Source organism: Clarias gariepinus, chromosome 12 (genome assembly GCF_024256425.1).
Source record: "Clarias gariepinus isolate MV-2021 ecotype Netherlands chromosome 12, CGAR_prim_01v2, whole genome shotgun sequence".
NCBI lineage: Eukaryota > Metazoa > Chordata > Actinopteri > Siluriformes > Clariidae > Clarias > Clarias gariepinus.
Window position 1 is genome coordinate 13220471 of NC_071111.1, and position 25987 is coordinate 13246457.

At 36.9% G+C, this 25987-nt stretch overlaps 1 protein-coding gene across 3 annotated transcripts; it reads right to left on the minus strand.

Annotated features, from left to right (window-relative positions):
- mdm1 (Mdm1 nuclear protein) lies at nucleotides 1-25285 on the minus strand. Of its 3 annotated transcripts, none has more exons than XM_053508536.1 (15): nucleotides 25165-25285; nucleotides 24429-24528; nucleotides 18331-18602; nucleotides 18038-18172; nucleotides 17560-17736; nucleotides 17304-17446; nucleotides 16623-16719; nucleotides 16120-16140; nucleotides 7805-8004; nucleotides 5397-5636; nucleotides 5068-5210; nucleotides 2028-2161; nucleotides 1380-1593; nucleotides 645-710; nucleotides 1-262 (listed from the first exon to the last, which is right to left on the minus strand). In XM_053508536.1, the coding sequence occupies exons 1-15, from the start codon at nucleotides 25180-25182 to the stop codon at nucleotides 147-149; spliced, it is 2076 nt and encodes a 691-aa protein (XP_053364511.1). In that variant the 5' UTR covers nucleotides 25183-25285; the 3' UTR covers nucleotides 1-146. The 3 variants fall into 3 exon arrangements, with proteins under 3 accessions (XP_053364511.1, XP_053364513.1, XP_053364512.1); XM_053508538.1 differs by lacking the exon at nucleotides 25165-25285 and adding an exon at nucleotides 24993-25073; XM_053508537.1 differs by lacking the exon at nucleotides 16120-16140.
- Between the last annotated feature and the right edge of the window lie 702 nt (nucleotides 25286-25987).

The window sequence follows — 25987 nt, forward strand, 5'->3', positions numbered from 1 at the left end:
ATAATTATAATAATTTATGCACGTTCATTAAAACCCTTGCTTATGACCATGCTATGTTGTTAGTATCAAAATATACCTTAAAACATAAAAATACAAATCTAATGCTTAGTTCCCTGAATTGTAATAATACATTTAGTATAGAGCCATTAACTCTTTCCCCAGAAGTCTTCTTTCCTCTTCTGAGCGCGGTCCAAAACCTGGGATGCCATGGAGCAGGAAGCTGCTGACTGGAATGATATCTGGGACATCCTGTCATCTAAGTCTAATGGACAATGGATACAGTTAGACTTGGTGCAGATCATTGGGAACATGTTAACCCCGAATTAGGCCAAATGGCTAAAATGTGCGATAAAAAGTATGCATATAAATAATGACTTACTATGATAAATATAAGTTACTGTAGAATATGTTCTAAGAGCCCTGGGGGTTAAAACATATTTGATGCTTCCAGTATGTGCACCACATCAAACGGTAAAGCATGACTGAACTAGGTTGCTGCGCACTCTGACAAGCAGAGAAAATGTTGCTTCAACTTCACCTTTACTGATAAAAAGCTGACACTGTGTGTTTGGTAAGCTAAGCTAGCAATTTATTGTATGCGTATGCATGACCTATGAATCATTTAATTAAAGAATGAATTTTACCATTGTCAGACAGACAGTCATAGGAATCTAGTGCGATTCTCTCTGGCCGATGGACTCCCAGGTTACCTATCAACAGAGTGTAAATACAGACGCACGTTTTGATCATTTTTTGCAGTGATATTATCATCCCCATCATATTTTATATGTAACAACACGATAATTATACAGCTTGCAAATTTTATTTGTAATTCTGTGATTGTTTCAGGAGCAAGATTTTAACCCGGTGTATGTTTTGATATATGACAGTACAAATTCATGAATTAAATTGATCAAAATTGATGCAAAATATCTTTTAGATAAAAACCATGCATAATATGATGGCAGTTAAGGTCATGAAACTGGAGCATAGATAGTGTAGGAATGGCACCAGATTTCATCGCAATACGGACAGCCTTAAGTCACACTTTAGTCAAGTAGTGAGTGCATAGGCCTAAATTCTCGGAGATGAACATCGGTTGACCCTCAGTGGAAAAAACACATCATGTTAATGGAAAAAAAAAAAGAAAACAGAAATAGACAGTGGGGATGGGAGAATGACCTAAATTACTCTCCTGATGCTATTGGCGGTAACTTAACCTCACTCTTTTCCCTGACAGTAAATGACTCATTGTAGCATTTGTATGGCCATTATGCTTGTCTGGCTTTTGTACATGCTCCATGTGGTCACACTGGTGAAAGGGGAAAATGTAGTCATGAGAATATCCCCCTAGTGGACTAAGAAAGTGTGAAACATACCGTTATGCTGAAACTCAGGGTTCCTTAGTGTACCATGGATTCTTTTGGTATATTGTGGGGTATTCTCTATGAGCCATTTCTGAGTTTTTTTCCTAGCAGTTTTTTGATCAGGCGAAGTGTCAGGAAAGTCCTCAGCACTTGTGTCTTCCCTTAAGGGCAGTGGGTCTACTGTTGCCATCCCAGCAGCCAGAGGACGACGACTTACATCGCCGGTCTGTGAAAAGGAGAAAAGTGTTTTTCTTAATCAGTGTTATATCAGATTAACAAGCAGAGCATTGTGCTTCATAATTAAGCTCGGTTTAAGGCTTAGCATTTTCAATATTATACAGTCAAATGCCAAATTTGGTTTAAAAAAAAATATATATATATATATATATATGATATTTATTTATTTATTTATTTATTTTTAAATTTATATTCTATTCTATTTAATTTAATTCTATTTAATTTTCCCTCTAAGTATTTTCCCCTTCTGTTCATTAAATGAGGTTATTAAACATGTATACCTGTTTAACAAGATATTAGTTATTATTAATAAAGATATTATTATTATTATTATTATTATTATTATTATTTTATTGACATTTGGATATTGATATTTTTAATGACCTTGACTTTTTTTGTCAAAGTTTTGTGCAATTGCAGTACCTTGCTGTTTTTGTCTGGAATTGAAACACAACTGGGGTATCTGTAAGGTGAGTGAGCTTTTCCAAGTGGTGCTTCACTTCTTCTGGAGTTCTTGAAATATTTAACCTTTACAGGGGAGACCAGTATAGCACCACCTAGTAGATATAAGAACAAACTCTGTATGAGAATTCCATTGATTTTAATATATTATAGGCAGGGAAAAGGTTAATTTTTTCTGACAGTCTGTAAATATGCACACAAATTGCAATAAATAAATTGTCATTACAGACATTTTAACATCCCGTGGAATCCTTTGCATTTTTAAGATTTAAAGATACAGTATAATATTACTCCATATTGACATACTGGGAGCAGAAAGTGTGCAAAGTATTTCTTTACCGCCTTCAACTATTTATTCAAATCCAGACGTGAATTCATTTATAAGCATACACGTTTATCCAACATGATTTGCATAGGTAGAAAGAAGAATGAAAGATGACTCATTGTACTATGTTACTTTCTTCCACTGAACTCATTACACAAGGTCAGGGCATTTTCACTCCTGATTACAAACAGTTTCCAAATAAGCTTGTTCCTTCTTCCACCAAGCATTGTGTCTGTGGTCATTTTTTTACGCTGGAGTTTTTTTTATCATGAAAACTGTATTGTATGGACGTTTCCTGTTTAAATTTTCCTGTAATCTGTTTGGACATTGGCTCGTATTTTATTCATAAAAGCATTTATTCATATCATAAGCTGTTTAACGTTGCATCATAGTCAACTGAAGTAAGCTCCTTTCATCTGATGTTTCCATTTGTTTGCCCAGCCACTGACCCAACAAGTGGAGTGGACCGTGTTCATACTTAAAACCCAACATGTAATGAAGGAAGTCATCATTTGCCCTGATGTAATGAAAGTGGAACAATCAAAATGAAGTTACAAATTTCTGTATAGTATGGACGGTTAAAAACAATGTCTGCAAATTTCCAGGCCGCAAGCATTTGCTTAGTAAAATCTTTTTGTAGTGCATGTTTACTGTCACACAGATATGTGAGTGTGCGTGCAGAAATGTATTTCATAGTAGAAGTATATGTATTCCATTGAGAAGTATTTCTCAATTTTCCCATTACTGACTAAATAGGAAAATTAATTTTTTAATTTTTAAATTAAAATTGTATAAATTGTGAAACTAACAGAAACATATTCTCACAGATGAAATACCTGCTTTCTGATGCATTTATTGTATATGCAATTATGGTAGCTGATGTGACTTTCAGGCTTTGCACTGTGGGTGCAAAACGTAATCGCTTTTTATTGACTCCATCCTGTATTTAGACTTTTATAGATAGACACAACTCATATATATTCATATTAACTCTGTGCTAAATTGAAGAGATATGGTATTCAATGCTATCATGTAAATAATGGTCTAGTAAACTAACTTGCACTGGGTGTTTAACACTCATTAGTGCTATGCCACATGCTGTTTGAGTAACAGTTAAAAATATAACATTTTTTTATATTTATTATCCTATAATACAATCTTTACAAATCAGTCAGTTTCCTAATCAGCCATCTTCATTTTGTTTGTGATGTGGGTTTTGTGAGCGATTAGGCATGACATAGGTCCCTGTAAATATAGTCAGGCTGTTCGAAGTGTTCCTTGCTGAAAAAACTTTTGTCAAAAAAAAAAAAAAACAGTTTCAAACACACACTAGTTTGTTAGAGCAAACTTGCATTTTTCAGTTCCCAATGGTACAGGACTGTGCTTGTTCAGCAATTAAGCGTACAATAGCTACTTAAGCTGCAGCTCCCCCTTGTGGGATGTTTTGCAGCAAAAGCTAAGTGAGTAGATGCATGAGTGGGTGAATTGCAAGAAAAAACATCTGCAGTGCTGCTAATCTAAAAATACATTTGATATCAGACAGGGGTTTCCCTCTGTAACAATGCAGAATTTCTCTCCTGCTGTTTTTACTTGTACAGTATCTAAGGAACCTGATGTGCGTTTTAAGAATACAAAATAAAAGTATGATTTAAAAAAAGAAGAAGAAGAACATATAACTACAAACAATAATATAGTGGAAATATTAACTGTATTAACATTATTGTATGACACAAGAAATCAGGATAATAATTATGGCCTATTAAGTAATAAGATTAATAAGATAATTGCTTCAACAGGTTTCATTAGTTACTATATTGTAAAGAAATCAGTGGAGAAGTGTTGACCTTCTTTAAAACCGTATCTTGAGAGTGAAAAGTGTTGGAGATGGAGAAAGAATAATTTGAAAAATATTTTTTCATTATAAACGATACAGGAGACCTTCCACATGTCACACATGACAATAAAGTGATAAAGAAGTGAAACATCTGGTTTCTTCACCAAAATGTGGAAGTGCAGGTGTCTCTATATATGATACAGCCTTATTTTTGTAGTCATGGTAAAAAATTCTTTCGCTATGTTAGTGTCTTTCTAAAAGTGCGTTTTTACCTTTACCTACATTATAAAGGTAATGTACAGATAATGAGTTTCGCTCACTTGAAACAGTGTATCATCAAATTATTTTTTAAATTTCACATCCAGATGCTCCTCTTAAAAAACTATGAACATACGCACTCCAGAAGAGACTCTGCCATTGTGCTTTTTTAACTTTGAAAAAAAAAAAAATTCTAATGAAATCCATTGCCCAAATTAACTTAAATACAAATAAACACCTTAACAAGCATTTTTAATAAGCAATTCTTTAACCCTACATATTTACAACATTAAGTCGACAAACAATATTAAAGCAATCTTTACCACAAAGCACTAGTAATTATTAATATTAAGTATCCATAACAATGTTAGATCTATTTTGGTATACAATATTGAATTGCCTGCTCCTAGCCATATGAGTCATACGACTGTGAGATCCTAGTCCCAACGTACACCTCTAGTTTAGTTCTCTTGTATGCATGACTTCTAGAATACTTTGCTAGCCAATTTGCATACTAAGGACCTCTGGTATGGAGCTACTGGAAATGGTCCATGTGTGTGAGATTAATATTTTTGTCTGGTTACCAGTTGCAGGAGTAGTGCGGTCATGATGAGTCCTCTGTGCAGCCAGCTTTGTTTTCAGTTTGGGAGTAGGCAATCTGCCCTCATCACTGGAGCTTCCAGACTCCTCTGCATGTGGCAAGTGCTCGCTCACCGCTATAGTGTCCCTTAACAAAAGCACATCACAATATGACAATATACTCCAAATATGTTATAACCACTAAATTATTGACAAGTCTTACAAGATGTAAAAAAGTTCAGAATATTTCAGTGGCATAAAGGCATATGGGCTTATCCTTTATGCAAGAAATAATTGTGCAATTATGGGAAAAGAAAGTGGTTTCAGAGCTTACTCCTCCTTGTTCTCTTCTAAATGCCAATTTAAATGTCCTTCCTCATTGGTCTCTGGCTGCTCCTTCCTGTGCAGTTTTATCTCAGCCAAACGCCTCTCACATGGGCTTATTTCCTCATCCCATGCCATTCTTCTTGGTTCAGGAAGGTTGGGGCTCCTGAGAAGCTCTGCCTCTTTACAGGAGCTTCTCCTACTTGTGGACAAGGATACCGATGCACTTGGGCTACAGCTTTCTCTGATACTAACATCATATAAAGAACACAGTCAGTTTTTTTTTACATATTTGTCAGACTTGAATGACTGAGATCATCAAACAAATTATAACACTGCACATTATAACACTGAGTTAATACAAAATGAAGTTTTTAAATGATCATTTCATTTAATAAGGGGAAAAAGCTGCCCAAACCTGTCTCGGTCTTTGTGAAAAAATAATTGTCCCTAAACCAACTTGTTGTGCCACCCATGGTGGCAGCAACTGCACTCAAGCATTTGCGATACTTGACAATAAGTCTTTTACCTTGCTGTAGAGGATTTTTGGCCCACTCTTCTTTGAAGAATTATTTTAATTCGACCACATTGGAATGTTTTCGTGTATAAATGGCTTGTTTAAGGATCTTAAGGCGAATTTAAGCCGAGACTTTGACTAGGCCACTCCAAACCTTTTTTTTTTTCGAGCCAGTGGCAGATTACAGTGGTGGATTTGCTGTGTTTAATTCATTGTCCTTCTGCATAACCCAAGTGCGCTTGAGCTTGAGGCCACAAACTGATGGCCAGATATTCTCCTTCAGGATTTTCTGGTAGAGCACGGAATTCATGGTTTGCATCAATTATGGCAAATCGTCCAGGACCTGTAGCGCAACGCAGTCCAAGACCATCCCAATACCACCACCATGTTTGACTGTATGATTTTCTTTTATGAAAACTGTGTCGGTTTTTGCCAGATGCAATAGGCCTCACACCTTCCAACTTTTGTCTCATCAGTTAACAGAATATTTTTCCAAAAGACTTGGGGATAATCAAAATGTTTTGGGGTAATGTGAGATGAGACTTCGTGTTCTTTTTGCTCAGCAGTGGTTTTGCCTTGGAACTCTTCCTGGATGCCATTTTTACTCAGTCTCTTTCTTATTGTTTGGTCATGAACACTGACCTTAACTGAGGCAAGTAAAACCCGCAGTTCTTTAAATGTTCTGGGGTTTTTATGAAGTCCTTAATGAGTCATCTGTGTGTTTTGAAGTAATTTTGGCATAAGAAGGGTTACTACTGTTTAATGTTTTCTTTATTTGTGAATAACAGCTCTCACCTTGGTTCACTGGAGTCTCAAAGCCTTATAAAAGCCTTTGTACCTATTTTCAGAATAATGCATGTCAATTACTTTGTTTCTCATTGTTTCTTGTATTTCTTTAGATTGCTGCAGGTCGCAGCAGAAAGTGTTGCTTTTTTTTATCTTTCAGCACACTTCACTTTGTCAGACAGGTATCTAATAAAGTGATTTCTTAATTTAACAGGTCTAGCAGTAATCAGACCTGGGTTTGGCAGGTGAAACTTCCCACTTAACTTCCCCAAAATGTTATTAATTACAGTTCATTAATCTTTTTTTTTTTACGTAAGGCTAGGTAGGTTTGGACGGCTTTTTTCCATTAATAAATGAAACCATAATTTATAAATGTATCCCCCTTTTTCTGAATTTTCCGATTTTTCTCCCCTAATTTAGTAGTATCCAATTCCACCCCATCACTGGAGGCTCCCACATTAAGCTTCCACCGCCAATCAGTGGAGAGGAATCTTTTTTTTTCTTTCTGCTTGCAACACTAAAATGATACATACATCCCATATGTCCAATCTAAAGACTGCTTATGAGTAAGAACTACTACTCAATTCTTATTACTAAGACTAAGATTTTAGCCATAAATTGTGACAATAATACCATGGTAATAATCTGTTTAATTACCCACTTCCTCTCAAAATTATATACCACAATCATTTTACATGGTTGCTACGTTTAACTATTTTAAAGTCTAATGTGCTGCAGCAAAAGTAATGCAAAAAGTGGGCACAATCTTTTTATTAACTGACATAATTTGTTTAAAATTGCAAATCTAAAATGGTACTACTCAACATTAACAAGAAGGGAAACCAGAACTGGTAGAAGCTGTGACCACTGATTCGAAAAATCCTTTACAATGGTACAACAGGGCACACATTCATTTTTTCAAGAGTTTAATGAAGACACAAATGCATGACTTGTTATGGTCATGACTTGTCATTTAGTAGTACCTTTGTACTGAGAAAGAGTTACTTAACTAACATGTGCTATTTAAATGATCTATGTCAGTTAATTAAAATAATTATGCCCATTAATTTTGGTATAGCTACAGTATCACATAATTAACGACCCTCTTAGTATACCTGGCTAGGTCCAGGGCCTCAATGATGGGGCTGTTGTTGGTGTGAGGGTCCTCATCAGTGAGAGTGGAGGGAGAAGAACCACTAGATACCTCCCACATGAAGTTCTGGTCTGCCAGGATCTGGCCCAGGTGCTGCCGAGAGAAATGGGTTCCCCAGGCCCTCTTTCTATATGATTCTGCTTTCTCGCGTAACTCCTGCACCTAACAGAACAAAGCCACAGATATTTAGTATTCAGCCTCAAAGAGTCTACACTGAGTGCTTTCTGAGTGTTTATTCGGGCTTTTTTAATTGCACTAATTGACTAATAAATAATTAATAATTTTTATATATGCAAATATTTGTCTAAATAGCATCTTCTGTGTAAAAAAAAAAGAGAGACTGGTTAAGTTGGTAAAGAGGGCAGAAAATAATTTGTGTTGACTGAAATTAAAATCCTGTCATACACAAATACGTATGTGAAACTTCACTAAAGGTAGAACAACATTGCCCAGAAGTGTAGTCCAGGTCTAATGAATTATCTTATAATACGTGTATTAACATAACAGAAATAGGATGTAACAATATTCAGACACTGAAGTTGGAAGAGAAGGCCTGGCCTGCAGTCTCCACAATAATTTATTCCAAAGTTGTTCTGTTGGGTTGCAGGCCAGTCAAATTCTTCCACACCAAACTCGCTCATCCATGTCTTTATGGAGCTTGCTTTGTGCACTGGTGTGAGGTTGTTTTTCAGGAGTTGGGCCTATTATTTCCAGTGAAAGGAACGCTTAAGCATACCAAGAACTTGCTTCAGCATACCAAGACATTTTGGACAATTTTATGCTCCCAACATTGTGGGAACACTTTGTGGATGGCCCCTTTCTGTTCCAACATGACTGCGCACCAGTGCAGCCAGGCCTTCTCGTCCAACATAAGTTTACTCTGCCCTCACAACATAAAATGAAAAACTATGGATTAAAAATTGAATATTACTCAAGTTCATATGCATGTGAAGGCAAGGCAAGCGAATACTTTTGGCAATATAGTGTATGGGGATTATGAGGTTTTCTCATTATGTTTAATTGAAATGCTGCACATGTAGCCCGTGCATGGCATCCCCCATACACTTAATAACCTAAAATAAAATATAATAAAATATAAATTAGTCATTCCTTGGTAGTATGCTGTAAGGATTTCTTGAATTTTGGTAGACCCCCTTTGGTCTACTCAGTGCTCCGCCTGTATTCTGCTGTCCCGCCTGAGCTCAGGGAACCCCTCAATGAAGCACACAAGTCAGTGTTCAGTGAGACGTTCAAAGTTTATTGTGGGAGACAGGAGTATATATACGCACACACACAAAGAACCAAAGAAAAGGTGGATGTGGGAATGTTTACATCCAGTCTGGAATGCTTTTAACAGATAAGGTAAGGAAGAACATAAATTTAGGAGTAGCTCTGCATTTACGAGCGTTCAACAGTTTTACGACCTTTAACATAAACTTCCATAGGATGTGTTTTTTGAAAGCACAGCTTATGTCGTGAGAACAGGAAGAAAATCACTCTGTTCTCATGCACACAGAATATCATGAAACACACTAAGAATTAAATATTTCCTACAATTCCCCCCTTTTATTCATAAGAAACATCGTTGAATAAAACTCAGAGCTTTTAAGAAGTCGCTGGCAGACGATAGGCCATCGGACGCGGCGCAGGAACATTCCCTGAAACATACTCATACAAAGAATTTTGCACACAGCGAAAAATACACAGAAACATGACAGGTTGAGTGCAAACTCGTGTGTGTCAAAAACCTTGTTCACAATGTCAAACTCATAAATAACTACTAGTGGTGAACTATTGCCTTTCTTGACGCTACAGTGCTCAGAGTGCGGGCACGCCCAATCTGCACTCGTCCCACCTCACGAGGCGCTAAGACACCACCAGGAATGGTACACTAATAGCAAAAGTAAAGTCGACCCGTGGCAATCCAAGGCGATCCCTCTGTGTCACGTCACTCCATCAAGGTCACGTCATGGGTTGGACATCACTGCAGCACGTCTTTAGTCTAGGAAACAAAAATCACAGAGACAGAAAGATAATAATACACACGCATTTATTCATCTTTTGGTCTCACGCCGACAGGACATCTCTTCAGCCTAGTAGCATGAATCCACTGTGGAAAAAGATCAGTTAGGATAGCAATACGAGTAATTGCGATTATTTCTGCTGGTCCGTCATATTTACAATCTCCCAGTTTTCTGGGGCTCAAAGATTTTACCAGAACAGTATCTCCCACATTAAAAGGATGTGTGGGTTTTGTTGAGGGTATTAAAGTCACATCAGCAATTTGTTCATAATGTTTAGTTAGAGTATCTATTAGAGCAGCAGAATATTCAGCAATATGTACATCAAGATCAGTTGTTCCTATCGCGGGTTTACCTTTCCTCCATGGCACGGGAAAGGGTCTGCCAAATATAATTTCATATGGTGACATGTGCACGTCTTTTGATGGTGTCATTCTTATTTCAGCTAGAACAGCAGGTAACAGATCAACCCAGTTTTTACTCCCCACAGTTTGCATTGCTTTAGTCAATTTTTCTTTCTACTATACCTGATCACTGTGGATGATAAGGAATGTGAAAATGCCAGGACAGTGAAAGATATTTACACAAATTCTGTGTTACCTGTGATGTAAAAGGTGTTCCTTTATCTGAGTCAATAGCATAAAGCACACCATAACGAGATATTATTTCTTTCACTAGGACTCCACCTTTGCATTCTCTCGAGCACACGGAAAAGCTTCCACCAACCTGGAAAACTTGTCTACCAAAACCAGAAGATATTTTAACGTATTCTGAGCACACATCAAGAATCTAGATATTAGGGATCAATTGTTCCAAGCATGTTAGCTACTGTATGTAAAAGAGTTCTTTCATATCTTCCTTAACCCCCCCTTCGCGCGCGATGTGTAACACCATAGAACTCACGCACGAGAAACGGAAGACAATGAGACGGCAGGCACAAACAACCATCAGCACAATACCATAAACTATCAGAAACAACGTTGAGCTTGCCAAAAAGAGGAATCATTCTGAAGCTTGTAAAGAAAATAAATCTACATCTGGAATCAAAGAGTTAGCAAGAAAGGATGTATTGATCAAATCAGAACCAGAGTCAGGAAAGAAAATCTCTTTTCAGGCTGCTTCTTTAACAACACTATAAGCTAGCGTATTACCTTGGACGTCCATAGATTCACCAGTTGTTGATGTAGAAGACATATCAGGACGTATACTAGTGGAGTGAACAATCTCTAAGCAGCAGTCATGATCTCTTTCTACTAGCCTGCCATCCTGTGCATTGATCAAGCGTGCCAGAGCATATCTGAGGGTGTCAAAAGAAGAGGTGGATTTTATCTCTAAGTTACTTGTAGGACAAAGGATAATCTCATACCCAGATCCAAGCCTTCATATGTTGTGTTTGAAGGTTCTGTAGCACTTGTTTAACCTGATATAAAGAATACAAAATTAAAGGACGAGAGAGATCAATCTTCTCAGCATCTTGTACCATCACCCCACAGGTGGCCACAGCCCTGAGACAGGCAGGCAAATCTTGTGCCACAGCATCTAAAGTTTTAGATAAGAAAGCACATGGTCTCACTCCCCCCCATGTTCCTGTGCCAATACAGCAATAGCGGTGCCCCGTGCTCACAGACCTTTAGATGGAACGGTTTTTGATAGTTAGGCAGGCCCAGCGCTGGAGCAAAACATAGGGCCTTTTCCAGTTCAGCAGTCCATGTTAGAGGCTGTTGGAGCGGATCGTTGTGTGAGATGACTCTCCTGATGCATTTATCGTAGAATGAGCAGTCAGGAATCCACTGACGACAGTAGTTGACCAGTCCCGGAAAGCCATGAAAGCATGTTTAGTGCTCGGACGTTTAGTGTCGATGATAAGCTGAATTCGTTCCTTTAAGAGCCTTCTTTGACCTTGGGAGAGTTCAAAGCCCAGGTATTTTACAATGTCTCTGCAAAACTGTAATTTAGTCTTAGATACCTTGAAACCCTTCTTTGCCAGGTGTTTCAGGAGACAAGTGGTGGCTTCTTCGCAGCGGCGGACACCAGTAAAACATCTGCGTGCAATAGGACAACAGAATCAGTGGGGAGAGTTAGATCACCAAGTGCATCTCTTACTACAGCCGAAAAAACATTTGGGTAGTCAATTAACCCTGCAGAAGACGAGACCAGGTGAACTGACGCCCCCTGTGGGTGAAGGCGAACAATGGCTGTGTCTGCCCTTCCACAGGAACACTGAAGAAGGCAGAACAAAGGTTAATAACAGAAAAATGCAAATGATGACAAGGTCTAGAGAAAACAATGGACAGCACATCAGGCACAACAGGTGCAACAGGGATAATTATGCCATTTATTTTTCTCAGATCTTTTGTAAATCTCCACGTACCATTAGGTTTCAGTACTGGATTAACAGGTGTGTTATAAGAACTTACACATGGTTTAACAACACCCTGCTTGAGCAGTGAGCTTAAAATCTCATCTATTCCTGAGGTGACTCGAAAGTACGAAGTAACATCGCGGGGCTGGAACTCTGAGGGCATCCCTATGCATCATATGCTCCTACCTGCATCCCTGAGAAGGGATTGGATCTATATTGTTGTTGTTTTTTGCACTCTCTACGGCAGCTGCTGGAAAGGATTAGGAGAAAACACCTCATTAGCATCATGCCACTGACCATCATTCAATCGATTATACATATTTTGTCCACTACGTTCCTCATCTCAGGCCTTCATGCGACATTCACAAGCCCAATGACCTTATTTATGACAGTAATAAAAATTACCAGACCTACGGGGTGTACTCTGACCCTGCAGACCTCCTCTACCTCTGTATCCTCCACTTTCCACAGACAAACATGTTTATTTTCTAAAATACCATCTCCTTTCTTTGTTCTCACACGCTCACCTAATTTTTTAATATACATTGTAGAACCATCTGACAATTGAAACTTTAAAATTTTCATGATTTCTGGTCGACAATTATTCAAGAAGGTGGTAAGGAAAAGTGAGTTAGGGTTTGCTTCAGGCAGGGGCATACCATCCAAAAGCGTCCAGGTCTCTCGAAACCTCTCAAGAAACTTTTTCTTTTCTTGTCTACAATTAGTAAACATGTGACAGATCTTGACTAGCTTGCTGACATGCAAGAAGATAAGTAGTTAGCTCATCTTTTAAGAGTTTCATAGCCTCATTAGAATTACCTCAAAGAAAGTCAGATTCATTATTTTTCCACTACAGCCAATTTGTCTGTTTTAGAGTCTAAGTATTTTACCGTTTTTATCAAATCAGCCTCATCGTACCCATCTCCCAAAACCGATTGCAAAATAAAGCGATAATCCGCACCCACGAGCTGACAGTGCCTAGAAGCCTTTATCAGCATATCAACAAAATTCAAAGCTTTGTTGGGAGAAGAGAGCATCTTAATAATGTCCTTCAGCGTGCTTACGGATGGTGGAAGGATTTTTTGGACCCTTTGGTCCCATAGAGAAAACAAACGCAGTGCTTTCTTGTCGAGGTTTGGGGCGAGACCTCTCATCCGGACCTTCATCGTCCGAATTATCATCATCCTCACCATCAGTATCCTCGGGATCATCCGATAGAGGGCTGTCAGAAGTTCGTCCTGACACCTTCTTGGGAGTCTTTCCCTTTCCTGAGGCACACACTTCCGACGAAGGTGAGCACGGTTTTGTGGGTACGGGGAAGACAGGCACAGATGAGCAGCTCACAAAAGGATTTCAGATAAATAGTTGTGGTCTTATTACCCATTTTATAAATGTGAATTAACCCGCGACAGAAATAACCAATATCTTCAACAAACAACACACAAAGACAAGTAGCAGGCAACAGAATACAGCTTCCACACTTATGCTTCAGTTCAAGGAACCTTTCAGAAGCGAGCGCGCGCTAAACAGGCGTAAAAGCCCCAAGACAATCCTCCCCCGTACTGTATATGGTCCAGATACCAAAAACCCAGGGAGTGTGCTTGCTCTATGCTTATAGAGAAAAAAATTTAAAGCAGCACTCACCTGATTAGAGGTATCCCGGACAGAGCCCCCAAATTGTAAGGATTTCTTGAATTTTGGTAGACCCCCTTTGGTCTACTCAGTGCTCCGCCTGTATTCTGCTGTCCCGCCTGAGCTCAGGGAACCCCTCAATGAAGCACACAAGTCAGTGTTCAGTGAGACGTTCAAAGTTTATTGTGGGAGACAGGAGTATATATACGCACACACACAAAGAACCAAAGAAAAGGTGGATGTGGGAATGTTTACATCCAGTCTGGAATGCTTTTAACAGATAAGGTAAGGAAGAACATAAATTTAGGAGTAGCTCTGCATTTACGAGCGTTCAACAGTTTTACGACCTTTAACATAAACTTCCATAGGATGTGTTTTTTGAAAGCACAGCTTATGTCGTGAGAACAGGAAGAAAATCACTCTGTTCTCATGCACACAGAATATCATGAAACACACTAAGAATTAAATATTTCCTACATATGCACAGTGTTTTAATTCCTGTACATTGAAAAAAACCCAGAAAAACCACATGTAGCTTGATAGTTCTGTGGAAAAAAAGATTGCCTACTTGCTAATTTGCTGACTCACTAACAGTGAAAGTCTCATTTTCACACACACACACACACACACACACACACACACACACACACACACACACACATTTCTGGTGTATATTGACAAGTATTAACATGACATCATTAGGTCTTATCATAGATCAGATCAAATGTGAGATAGCACACACTAATAGCACTGAGAACCAGAAACGAATGACCTTGAGTGACACCAGTTTTAGTAACTAAACTTGACAAAGAAACATTAGTACAAATTAGGACACATAAGTCAGTTTGGATTTCATCATCAGGTACTTGGATTGTTTGAAAGATGTAGGGTTAGGAGTGACTTGTTAAAGAAAGTTTTATTTAACACAAATTATATTGAATTTCTGTTTTATATATAAAAAAAAATCTTTACAATTTTTATTTGTTTTTTTCTATTGTATAAAACTACTACGGAAAAGATTTAAAAAAAACACACACACAAATATTTTACTTACATTTTTGTAAGTCGCTCTAAACAAGAGCATCTGCCAAATGGCCAAATGTAAATGTACATACTCCAAGGGGAAAGGTTACCTATAGAACCAGAGGTACCAACATATGTGGTCCAATTATAACATTTACATGTAGAATTTACACTGATCAGAGCAAATTTGAATTAAATTCAGCAGAAAGGGACAGGATGTAAAAATGTTCAATTGCATCAAGCAACACTATCTTTTGTTTTACACTGAAATTTGGACCTTGTGAATTCACAAATAGCCCAAGAAGCCTTGGTCTTATGAGCCAACAGAAAGTTGACACTGAGGTATCATTTGTCTGTAAAAAATACAATCCTTAGAGCTCTTGAAACCTTTTTCTTAAAAGTTGAATAATGTTTACTAGCCTGCAGTCTGTTCTGTTGCTCAGCTTCATTTAGCAGGCCTTTAGCTTACCAAAAAACTAGAAATCTCTGATAACTGAAGTTAAGTGTGTTTTTCATACAGATATGATTTTTTTCAAAGTGAAAGATGTACCTAAGCTGTTACACAAATTAATCAATGGTTATTATAAATAAGAAAAAAGAAGGCTGCTGTTAGTCTAACTGCAGAAAAATGAAGCAAGACAATTTACATTGCTAGTTGGTTGTAAGGTTAATGCTGTTGCTTTAACAACTGTTGTGTGTCCAAGTGGTGAGCAGACAGGTGGTGGTGTTTGAGCTTTAGCTACAAAAAAGTCATTATTTAATCGGTAGACATGAAATACTATATCTTTTTTATTTTATCAAGTGTAAGTTTATGTGGCCATGAGCGAAGCACAGCATACATACTGAAAAGCTGCCAAAGTCTTTTTGTGAAAAAGTGCTTCAGGCTTATGCATGATGCATGAAAGGTCTGCTGGGTTTTTTTGGACAATGTAAATTTATGTTTTAACTATATGATTTTTCCATTGTAGCTTTTTGCTTGTTTTTTTTTTTATAGAAAATTATTAAAAGTTTGGTTTAAATTTTCAAACCAAATCAAATATTTTTTTTTGGGATTTTGTAGAAGCTTAAATAGATGCCAGTAAATGGGTAAGAAAGACTGTGGATATTTTTTTAAGATTTTATCTTAGGATTTAAGACATTTTCAAATCACACAGCTTTTAGCACATATTTACAGAAAATGAAAAGGCACCTGAGACCACGTCACAAAAGAGAGAATGAAATGGTCGGCAGGACAATTACCTCGTGATACCACTCGTGACCCTGTAAAATTGATGACACAAATCAGTGATTAGCAAGACCATGGGGCCAAACATCTGATACATACTAATGTACACATGTTTTAGCTCCCTACTTCCCCCAAAAGGCTCAGCCTTTGCCAGGCAACACTTGTAAATAAGAAACCTGTTCTTAATCTGTCCTGCCTGGTTAAATAAAGGTAAATGAAAAAAAAAAAAAAAAAAAAAACAGGATGTTTTTTTTCTTCAATTTATCTTTACATCTTTGATGAGTAATAGCACACACAAGGTGGGTTTGCTGATTCCACAGTCATAAAAAGCCCACAGCAAATTGCAAAACTATGTTTAGGGGTTATTTAGAATAAAGGAACTTTTAAAATTATTTTAATCAACTAAATGTAAGGTCCTGGTGAACTTCTACCCTGGAGCATTTAACACTCCTTAACCTTGTCAAAGTGACTAGTCACTTAGAGTATGGGTGAGGGATGTGAGATTTGGTCAGCTTACCTCCTCTCCTACAGTCCTGGACCTGACCCAGGCACCATCTCTGTAGGAGTATTGAACAGGAGAGCGGAAGTTTGAACTATATTCCGTCTTGACGGTCCTGCAATAGTCAAAAGATAAAACTTGTGTAATATACTGAACTTTTACCACCTCTACACTTACATACTTATCATCCATAACATTTAAACATTGGTGGAAGGAAACACATTGATTATGTTGTTACAGTGGCACTTGTCGAGGGGTGGGATATACAGTATTAGGCAACAGGTATTAGGCAACAAGTCAGTTCTTGAGATGTTTTGGAAGCTGGTGAAACCAGGATGCACTATGGGAAGAAGGCAAACAAGCAGAGGCAATGTGATGCTCTGGGAAATAATACACCCTGTCAATATGCAGGATAATACGGCCTGTTACACTGCAAAAACTGTTAAGTCAATCATGCATCTGTGAGTCACAATATCAGGCAGATGATTTTAACGTTATGGCTTATGTGTGTTTGTGTGTGTGTGTGTGTGTGTGTGTGTGTGTGTGTGTATATGTGTGTGTGTGTGTGTGTGTGTGTGTGTGTGTGTGTGTGTGTGTGTGTGTGAAATATGACCTATCCTTATCAATAATGAGGTTCACATTATGTTGCTTCACCTTCAATTTGTTTTACTTAGTAAAAAATCTAAACCCTACACATACTTCACCACTTTAGGTGAAGCACATTTTCGGGCTTGTAGTGTCTCCGTTTTCTGCTGTAAATGCTGTGTCTCTGAATGAAGAGTTTTCTCTTTAGTGCTTGACTTCCTGCTGAGGCGCTGATGCCGTCGTTTTTTCTTCTTAGTCTGTCGTTAGTGCCATGTTAAATATACAACAGAGGAGGAATAGAGAAAACTGTATTAACTATATTACTTTTTTTGTATGCAATGAAGGCCTAGCTCATCACAAACACTATTACCTTCTCTGGTGAGATATTTTCTATTTTCAGAGGTGGAATCTCATTCAGTTCCATATCTCTTCGTAAGCGAGGACCTCTGGGTGGAGGAGATCCTTTAAAGTTCCTCTTGTACTCACTCTCTATTACTACTGGATTAGTTTTGAAAGGTGGTATAGATCTGTTGTTGGAGTACAACATCTACAATAGACAGAAAAAACATAAATGAGTATTACTAAAATAAAATACATGCATTTATTTTGACTTTAAATCAATTATTAACAACATTTAATATGAAAAAAAGGCATCGTGTTCATCAGTTGTCTGGTACTTATGCAATTATGTGTTATAATATTTGCTGACCTCTAGTGGTAATAAGTTGAATTTTCTTTTTATACAAGAAGAAAAATTAAAAACCAAAAATAACTATTAATAACTGAATGACATCCACTATACCCAGTTAAGATGATCTGTTATGTGTTGGGTAAGTCTGATTAAGTACCTCTTGGGCATTGAGAAGAGGTGATTCGGCTGCTGGGGTTTTCCACAGAAACTGCCTCTGATACTCAGAGCTCTGGCGGAGGGTCCTTTGGCGATTTGACTTTAGGCCTGCCTTCTTCCTCAGTGCATGGTTAACCTGTTAAACAGCACACCAGTCATTTCTAAATTAGTATACAGTAGTGCAGCAAGAAGCATTTTCACATCACAGCTCTAAGGTTCTCTGGATCCAAGTAAGCAAATGATAATAATTCTTTACCCTTTTTCTTCTAAACAAAATATGTGAATAGTGCTCACCTCGTCTGCCAGGTGTTTTTGTGTCTGCTGGTCTGCAGAGGCCCTGGGTATATGATCAGATAAGCATTCTTTCTGAACCAGTGTTGTTTTTGAGGCTCTTCTTGGTTTGGATGGTCTCGGGGCTAGTGGGGTTTCTACCTTCTCTACAGACACTGCAGCTGGAGGGGAAGCAGGCCTTGTTCCAGGATCTTCCCACTGAAGAGAAGTAGCTACCTGAGGTGGGTTCAAGTAGGCTCTCTTCTTGGATTGAAACTGGGGTTCTCTGGAAATTCCTTTAGGAAAATAGAAAACAACAGAAGATTAACCACTGAGATGGATTGGCACCCTGTCCAGGGTATTCCCCGGCCTCGTGCCCTAAGGCTCCAGGGCCCCACGACACTGAATACAAGATAAAGCGGTATGAAAGATGAGATGAGGAGATTAACCATACAACAACAACTTAAAAAATAATGAGTGCAAAATCATAGATATGTAATAATAATAATAATTGTGTAATAACAAGTTGTACTTCAGTATAAATGTATCTGTTAAGATCTCTCTACTTTTGGTTCCATTGCATAACACTTTTCTAAGAGGAGGGGTCTTCAGAATCAAATCCGGCTCATGAGCTGGTCATCACCAAAAGCTTTTTAAAAAAATCCATTTTTTTTCCAAAAATACATGCTCTCTCATTACTAAGTCCAACAGTACACTAAGTACAATATGTAATTTTTTATACCCAGAAGCACACTCAAGCGTTATTAAAGATGGCTGTAGGCATAATCACTGGGTCCTGCCTGGGTGTTTTTTCTAAGTGTAATCATCAGCTGTTTTTAACTGCCATTCTAAAATCTGATTGTCTGTGCCATGTTCATAGACATTTTTAATATAAGTACACCTTACTGTACTGTCTTGCACTGTTTGCACACGCATGCTTTTCTGTTATAGTATAAGTCAATCACATGTAGTCTCATGTAGTTGTTTTGATTTAAACAGCACCATGGTTCTAGAAAAACATTTCACTGTGTTCTACACTAACCATAGGGTACAGTCTGGTTAAAATGCCAATAAAACATAACCTGCTTCACAATAAATGGCTGCATCATAATAAATGAGTTCTTTATAAAACCAATAAAACCTTAAAACCTAAGTCATTGTTCTGTCCATAGACTGCTCTTTAGATGTTATCTTGCTTAGCAACCAATTAGTTTACTTTACATACTATGTTACATACTAGAATAATTTTATAGCCAATATTTATAATTTATAAATTAAATTCTGTATTAAAAACTGTATTTTGTTTAAATGTTTTTGCTGGCATTTTGTAAAAGCATGCCACTGTTTATATGCACATATAAGAATATGCGTGAACACACATTTCCATATTTATTTTTAAATGCACTTTTGTTTCTTTTCTTTTTTACACAACTCCCTACTGTATGTCTATGGAAAACTATGTACACATGTTATAAGGCAAACATTGTAAGAACCTTTCCTTAACCTTTAATTAACCTTTTATTAACTAGGGTGCTTTTAATACATTTATTTGCATTGACCCATTTCCTTTTTTTACTCCTTTGTTTCTCCTTCTGAGGATGGATTGAAAGTAACTTGAACAGAGAGATCAAAGGTTTTTGCCAGATAAGATGCAAAAAAATTAAATAAAATTGCCGTTACTTATTGATGGTGTGCTGCACATCCGGGTCACCTGAGCAGAACTTCAACACACTCAAAATTAATTGGGAAATTATGCATCGAGACAAATTCTAATTAGCTTTTATCCAAGTGTTTTAATGTGAGTTATTTGTTACCTATTTAATGACTAATGGATGAATGTATAATTATTGTTTTTATTATCATATAATTAATTTGTTCTTTGAGGTGATTGGACATAGGCATAGGTGGCTTAGCAGTTACAGGGTCTGGACTATTGCTCAGAAGGTTGTGAGTAAAAGAAGGATGAACATGCACCCCTTTGGTTCATGATGTAATACTGCACACTTATAGTGCTGTCTTAAGTGACCCTCTTGACTTTATATATATTTTGCTTCCAACAATTCAGATTTTATATGATTTTTAATGTAGTCTTGAGAAATAGTTTTCCAGGCTTTTTGAACGACTTTTTCAGATCTCATTTTTTGCACAATTTTGGCTCTCATGTTTGTCTCTGACTAGTTTTTCCTGGAAAATGTAATGTCAGAAGACAGTCTATTGCATTTTCAATCTCCTCAAGTGTCAGGGATGCCCCCTAGCAGCACACTACTGTGGGCACACCCCATTGGATTTGTCTATTTTTGGACTTTCTGTTGTGGTATTATATATATAATTAGATTAGGTCCTTATCCTGCCATTACGCCAGACAGTACCTGGAATCCCCCTTTTGTGACATCCTTAGAGCAGCTGAGGAGGACACTTTATGTTTGTCTGGACACTTAAATACTCTCTGTGTTTTACTCTCACAAGACTACAATTTTAGACTTCTTGTTGAGACATATGCAATATGTGATATGCACATATGCACATATGCACGTATTGATAACATCTGACATACCTTTGCTATAAATGTGCCTGTACAGAAAATATTAACTTTCTATAAATATACACTTACTGCCAGTGCAATGTTGAGTTATGTAGTGTAATATTACTCATTAATAATATAGTGTGATCATTTAAAAGTTTATTGTCAACTATTGTAATGATGGCATAACATCCTATGACATAGTTTATAAATCAACAATTAAGATAGGCTTATTTTAAAAAAATGTCAGCGAGTGTTTGTAAATATTTTGAATATATTTTGTATCTAAAGTTTTCTGTTATGAGATATACTGTATGAGATTAATAAATAGGTGACCTTCTGATTTTTTTATGTGTTTTCTAAATATATTTTTTTTATTTCAGACAGACTTATTATTTTATAGAATTTAATATTTAATATTAAGATATTTACATTCAATATATTTTGTGCAAAAATATAGTCATGCTAGAAATAGACAACCATTGTTTTTAATAAAATTCATGCATTTTTATGATTAGAATATGACCAACTTTAATCATGTCTGGAAGTATAAAGTCCTAAGAATTCAGTTTTCAAACACCCTAGGCCTTCTGAAAGACGTCTTCATGCTGTATGAAGATCTGTTCAGAACAACCTTTAAGCAGATAAGAAAAGGTTAACTAATTATTAATAATGTTTTAACCTATTAAATAGATAAATATTAAATATTCAAGACATAATACCTATTAAATAGATACATATTTACTTCTTGCATATGTGTTTTTAATTTTGTAATATGAAACAATAAAGAGCAGTTTATGAAAGGGCTGCAGAGATTAGAAATTACTAACTGATGTCATGCAGATTGGACATTGTGATACTTTCACTGTGATACATTGCTGCTTTGTGAGACTGGCAACAATTTGCATTCTGGTTACAGTTGTGTCTAGAGGATACAGTAAGCTGGCATTGAAAAATTAGGTTTGAGGTCGCACTGATGCTACGAGTTGTTTAATATTATGGACATAGATATATATGAGACAGCATTTAGAGGCCGTTCATGACACCTAAACTTCAAGTTAAACTTCTAATGATGTAGCACAGTTTGGTGTTTATCACTTATTATTTACTGTAGGTAAGCACACTACAAATGTTCCAGTGTTGATTTAACAATCAGAATTTATATGAGTCCGGCTGGACCTGTATAAACACTGTTAATTTAACATTCTGTGTGTAAATCCAGGACTGGGAATTTTGTTGTGTAAAAAACATTTCCTTCACTATTTACTATTCAGGCACTGTTAATTAGAACTTATAAATGTTTATAATATTTGAACTGCATAGGTGCAGTAAGTGTAACAATATTTATTAATCAGGAACAGAGAAATCAGTCATGATCGGAACTTGAACTGTCTGTTTCCTTTGCTAATTTTCCGGGAAACAATGACTTATTTGCCGCAGGATTTTTGTTTTATCAGTGTCTATCACAATTTGAAAAAGAAACTCGTTTTCTTTTTCCTTTATTCTTTGTGATTGCTTTGTCCTATCTTAGCAACGTCATTTACAACATCGAAATTTAATGCAATTTTCACGCCTGCTTAAGAGCTGTGTATCCCTAGTATTTTATAGTTTATTGACAAGCTTTTAATAAATGCTGTGCTAATAATGGGAGGTCAGAATTGCTTGTAAAGGGAATTTCATTTACTTCAAGCAATCTCCAAATATTGCTCATTAAATGCTGAAACTTGGCATAAATGCAAAGCTTAACATGTGTAACCATTATAAATGGTACAGATTAATTAAAATAGATTAATTTTGGAATACACCACAACGAGATTTCATAAGAATAAATCTCGAACAATTAATGCCTGGACAGCTGCTATAGATTTTGTGAAAGATTTGATGAAGTAATTAGTTTTATGTCAATTGAAGCCATGTGTGCAACTATTAACTATCTGTAAGTGGTTCAGTGGTAGGTTTCTTGCCTCTTATGCAAAAAGCCTGGGTTCAATTCCCAGCCAATGCCCAAAACCCAAGCCACTGGTCCCAAGCCAAGTTAAAATGTGAGAGTTGTTAAAATGTTCTTAAATTTATTCTATATAAATAAAGAAAATGTATGTACATTGATTAGAACTCACTCTTTCAATGTTATCTGTACACTGGAGAACCAGTCTCAGAAATGTCTGTATATCTATCCAGCCAGATTTGGTCACAGCCAACGCAAAACTGGCAGTACTTGGCAATTTGCCTAAAGTTAAACCTGCACCATGATTAAAATCAAAATGTTGAGTAGAAGTGAAGTTATGAGCAGCTACGTGCCAAATCATGCCATAGCATTAAACAAAGCTGGCTGGACATAATTTAATGAAATATTTGCAGTATTTAGATATATACCTGAAGTTAAACCTGCACCATAAGTGTTGACTAAAAGTGATGATATGAACAGTTATGTGCCAGATTTTATAATTTTCTTTAAAATAAGCTACTTGCTTGATGTAACCAAACACCTGCACCAAAAATTATGAATTAGAAAAGCTAAGCTCAATATTTTACTGGGATTAGTTAATATTTTCATCACTGAAATAACAGGGCTGAAGTTGTATAAGTGAATTTTAACGCGCTGGAGTGATTTAAAAAAGATTTAATCTGTATCCAATGTACTTTTTCAATTTCTCATCTGTGATTCACTCTCCAATTATCAAACAGGGAGTGTATTTGGCTGATGATGAAAGAAGTATGCCTTGGAGTAAACAAGGCGTAAACAATCCTCTTTCCCACTGATTGTAATGAGATGAAATCACAGTAGATTCAATATCTTGCCATGCACTAGGTAAATTTTGTGTAATTTCCTAATATTTAGCCACCAACCCAGTGGAAACCAATACCATATAATGTTGTAACACTAAACAAAATTTGTAAAATTACAGTTTAAAAAGTGGTTTATTAGGGTGCAGGCAGGTATCTCTGTGGGGTTCAACCTGAAATAGGGAAGTAGCTTTGAGAAGAATTCTAGGGTACCTATTATTCATTTTGGCATGTGTAAGGCCATGATCCAGTCATTGTTTGGGTAAAGAAAGGATTCTAAGTAGTGAAGGAAGTTTGGATCATATTAGTAACTCAGGTCTTAGAATCTCATTCATCAAAATGAACAAGTCTTTTTTGAGTCATTTAGTTCATTTCGTTGTTTTGATCAGAAATAAAATAAAATCTTACATTTTCAATAAACAGACCCCCAACACGTCTATTTACACAAATTTTGGCGATAGTTCCAATAATGAAAAAGGACATATTATATATAATAAACAGAATGAGCAGCTCACCTAGTCCGAATTGTTCGTTCTTTTGAATCTATTGCACAGCATAGTGTCTATGAGAGTCATCTGACAAAAGAACGAACAGCTCGCACTAGGAGACTAAAAGGTAACTACTCATTTCTGTTTCCTGTACATAACCTACGGAGGTTTTGCGCATGCGCGTCCAGTAGAAAAAAAGAACGGATCACTCTCTGAGACTGCTCGTTCTTCTGAGTCACGTTAAAGACTCGTTTAAAAAGACTGAATCGTTCATGAAAGACCCATCACTAGATGCTAGAGGAGAAGAGAGGTCTGGTGTGTGTCCTTACCCAGCTGGTCAGAGCGCAGTCCAGCCAATCGCATGGCGCGCTGTGGTGACGCGCTTCTCCCGCGCCTCGCCTTGTGTTTACCCAGATGCCTGCTGATGCCCTGTGTGGTGTTAGAGACACAAAGTAACTGCACTGCTCTTGCCTTCAACACTGCAGCTTTGCTCTTAAACGGTTTTTAACCTTATTACCACACATGGCGCGGTACCTAGTTTTTTTTTTTTTTTTTACTATTATTTACTCACATTTATGATGTTTAGCTTTAGTGGCTAATTCTCTACAGATAAGATTTTCTCCAAGCTTCCGCATGTGATTTAGCTTCATCTTAAGAATTATCTGTTATTGTTGATGTTAGAAAAAATTGTGTAAACTGCAGTGGTGTTTCTAAATACACAAACCCCTGGAGTAGTAGAGTAACCTTACGCTTAGCCGTGTTTGTGCATACAGGAAATCTCTGTTTACTAAATAAAGCATGAATTTTGAAAGAAAAAAAACAACAACAAAGTAAATCCGCATATATCCTGTAAGGAGTTCTGCTTAATCAAAAGGCAATATGCAATACGTTACCCCTCATGGATTCACCGTGTGAACATTTTCTTGTGTATTTGCTTCAAAACAAAATCGAAAGCATCCGCTTACAGCTTTTAGTTTAAACGCGGTGACGTCACATGAGCAAGTTCCGTTCTTAGCTCTCCCCTACATTCTGCATGTTCGTTACAAATAAATCGGAATGCCATACCTTAAAATGGACTGTCATTATAACTCCGGTGAAGACTTCTTTCTTAGTCTAAAGCTAAGCAGACGTTGTGTTAATAAATCTGGTGATGTACTCGCTGTCTATCTGGGCGAGACGCGGTTAGAAGATTTGATGACAGTTAAGACGCTTGTTGTCATAGTGACAGTCGAAGCGTCCCTTGATACGTGCATGCGCACTAAAGGCACATCTAAGCTGCTTTTGTTGTGAGGCGTCTGCACAGTGTGCGTTTTTTTATTTAAGATTTTTGCACGTGCCCAAAATAACATATACAATATGCTTTTTGTGACTGGAAAGTTCTAGAAGTACAATGCAGACATATAAAACATAGCCAATACTGTATAATTGTTTAATTATAATAAAATATTATAAAATAATAATTATTAAATTATTATTAAATAATTTGTCTTTTGTAAACAATATTACAATAATTGTTATAATTGTTTTTTGAATGTGTATGACTAACAGGGGAGACATTATAGTGTGTTACACCTGCATTTGCACGAAATCAGAAGTATTGCCAAAGATTAATTTATCCAATTTATGTGTGATGACGTAAAAAGCCGCCATCTCTCAGTGTGCTCCCCTATGTGAAAGTCGACTTCAAAAATGTGTTACATATGATTAAAAAATGTGTTACCTGCCATGGCGGCATGGTGTCGTAGTGGTTAGCACTGTGGCATCTCACTCCTACGGTAGGGGGGTCGATTTACATGTGCATGCTCTGTTCCCTCTGTACTTGGTGGGTTTACTCTGGGTACTCAGGTTTTCCTCCTACAGTCCAAAGACATGCAAATTAGGTTAACTG